Source organism: Apis dorsata, unplaced genomic scaffold, assembly GCF_000469605.1.
Source record: "Apis dorsata unplaced genomic scaffold, Apis dorsata 1.3 scaffold_137, whole genome shotgun sequence".
Lineage (NCBI taxonomy): Eukaryota > Metazoa > Arthropoda > Insecta > Hymenoptera > Apidae > Apis > Apis dorsata.
This window is the reverse complement of record NW_006263429.1, coordinates 885,105-887,262: the sequence shown is the minus strand read 5'-3', so window position 1 is coordinate 887,262 and position 2,158 is coordinate 885,105. Positions and strand designations below refer to the sequence as shown.

At 44.8% G+C, this 2,158-nt stretch overlaps 2 protein-coding genes across 4 annotated transcripts in view; one reads left to right on the top strand and one right to left on the bottom strand.

Moving 5' to 3' along the window:
- LOC102679732 (paired box protein Pax-6-like) overlaps positions 1-2,158 on the top strand; it is a gene marked incomplete at its 5' end in the record, with an annotated part of 54,779 nt that overhangs the window by 24,890 nt on the left and 27,731 nt on the right. The gene's annotated exons all lie outside the window — the stretch shown is intronic.
- LOC102678391 (involucrin-like) overlaps positions 917-2,158 on the bottom strand; it is a 2,837-nt gene continuing 1,595 nt past the window's right edge. For all 3 annotated transcript variants that reach the window (XM_006613285.2, XM_006613282.2, XM_006613283.2), the window contains one exon: positions 917-1,493. In XM_006613285.2, the coding sequence (XP_006613348.1) occupies positions 1,077-1,493 (417 nt within the window). In that variant the 3' untranslated portion in view covers positions 917-1,076. The remainder of the gene's footprint in view (positions 1,494-2,158) is intronic.

Below are 2,158 nucleotides of genomic sequence, written 5' to 3'. Positions count from 1 at the left end.
TTTTCCCAATTTGATGGTAGAGGCGGGGAGGGGGGGAGAAGAAAACTGGCCGCGGCGCGGCGGTAGCTGCGGCGCACAAGGATGAAAAGCGCGAGGAGGAACGAGGAGAGAAAGGGAGAACAACATTCGGGCGGTTGGAGCCGTTGGCCGTAGAATTTCGAGGAGGATCCTCCTGACGAGGGATTGGTTGTGTGTCGGAGCGAACTTATGAAACGGCCAACCCCGCCAGACTCGGGCGAGATATTAAATTTCTAGAATTTTGCGGTTAGGCGCGTCGACATGCCAACCAACACACATCCGCGTTTCTGCGCTCTCCCTCTCTCTCTCTCTCGCTCTGTCTTTCTCTCTCGCTCGCTCGCTCACTCGCTCGCTCGCTCGCTCGCGTCCACGTGCCGTGGCTAAGAAAATTCTTTCGCAGGATTTCTCCCATTACGTTCTCCCGATACCACCGCCTCCTACTTCTCCCTAGTCTTCTCTCTATTCTCGTTTACTTATACGTGTGTACGTGCGGAACGTAACTCGAATAAAGGCGGTTCGTTTGATTCGAGACTTTCATGGTTGGTGGTGTATATATGGCTGGTTCAAGTATGCGGGTATATACGGTGTAACTTCTCGTAATCGATTTCTCTCTCTTTCTCTTGTTGGTTTCGTTTGTTGGAAAAAGAGGAATTAATAACCGTGGTTATCGTTATTTATAGCTTGCTGGCCGATCGAAGGGATTGAGAAACGCTTTCTATTATAAATTAATATTACCATTATAAAATTGCCACTTTGAATTCACCGTTAAATAAGGAATGTATACAAGGATATACGTTTCTTGGAGATTCCAAAGAGAAATTTCATTTTATATAGGAAGAAGGTATAGTCCTCTTTTAAAAATCGAGATTTTCTAAAATAAAGATAAAATTGGGAGAAAAACTGATTACAATTAATCTTTATTATTACTTAAGATACAATTCATCTCTTCCTATCTACACTCACAATCAATCCTCGTCTTAATTTAAGATCAAGAAGCTTTCGTTGATCCTCGTCAAGATACACGTACGGATATATAATGAATAATTCCCTTTTCATTCCTACTGCAACGTGAGCAAATATCTGGATTCACCTGCGGCCGCCTGGTAACCGGACAACGGGAGCACCGCGGACGGATTGTCGTACTGGTACTGGACCTGGGCGGCGACGGGCTCGATCTCGAGTTTTTGCGGTTTCGATTGGGGCGCTACGGGGCTCACGGCCAGTTGGAGGCCGGCCGGGAATATTTGCAGTTTTTGGAGGGGCGCGTAGGCGTAGATCGGGCCGCGGAGCGGTTCCACGTTCTCGGCCCGGATCTTGGCGAAGTACTTCATCGCCTCGACGTTCTGACGGCTCACGTAGCGGACGCGCTGCAGACGGCCGTCCGGCAGCGCCAAGTAATATTCGCCCGATTGTTGGGGCTGTTGCTCGTCCACCTCCTCGTCCTCGAGCTCGTTCACCGAGTTGACGGGTTCGGACTGGAAACAAAGAAGAAGAAGTTGTGGGAGTGAAAAGTTGAGCAAAAAATGAGGAGAAGATTTTTGAATCTCTTTGATAAGTGAAGAGAGTTGAAAATATATTTATTGGAATCATTAAAGGAAGAGATTAATTCTTTTTCTCCGTGAAGAACTTTAAGGGAAGAGATTTTTTTCTTTTAATGGAAATAAATTAGAGATGAAGAGAATTTGGTAATTCGAATATGGAGAATGAAAAAACCTAATATTACTAATAATTCACACGCAAAAAGGACGAAAATTTTCTATTAAAAAGAAAAGAAGAATTGTAGAAGAGAAATTATCGTTCGCGAATACGAAAATGCGAAAAAGAAAAATTACAAAACCTCGAAAGAAGAGAAAAATTTAAAAGTGACTATAATCGAATCATCTTTGAAAAAAATTTCCAAACCGCTTCCAAAATAAATATATAACTAGGATGATCCGAAGGATTGAAATCACCGCATCACGGATTGTGTCACGCCGCGTTCGAATTTGGTAGGAGCGCGCGCGTGCCTGCACACCGATCGAAAGTAAACGGCGAGCCGAATACCAATGTCGTTAAGACGGCCGAAAAAAGGAGAGAGCGAGAAAGAGAGAGAGAGAAGAGAGGGAAAAACGATTCTCCGGGGCGAGATTTAAAATTCCGT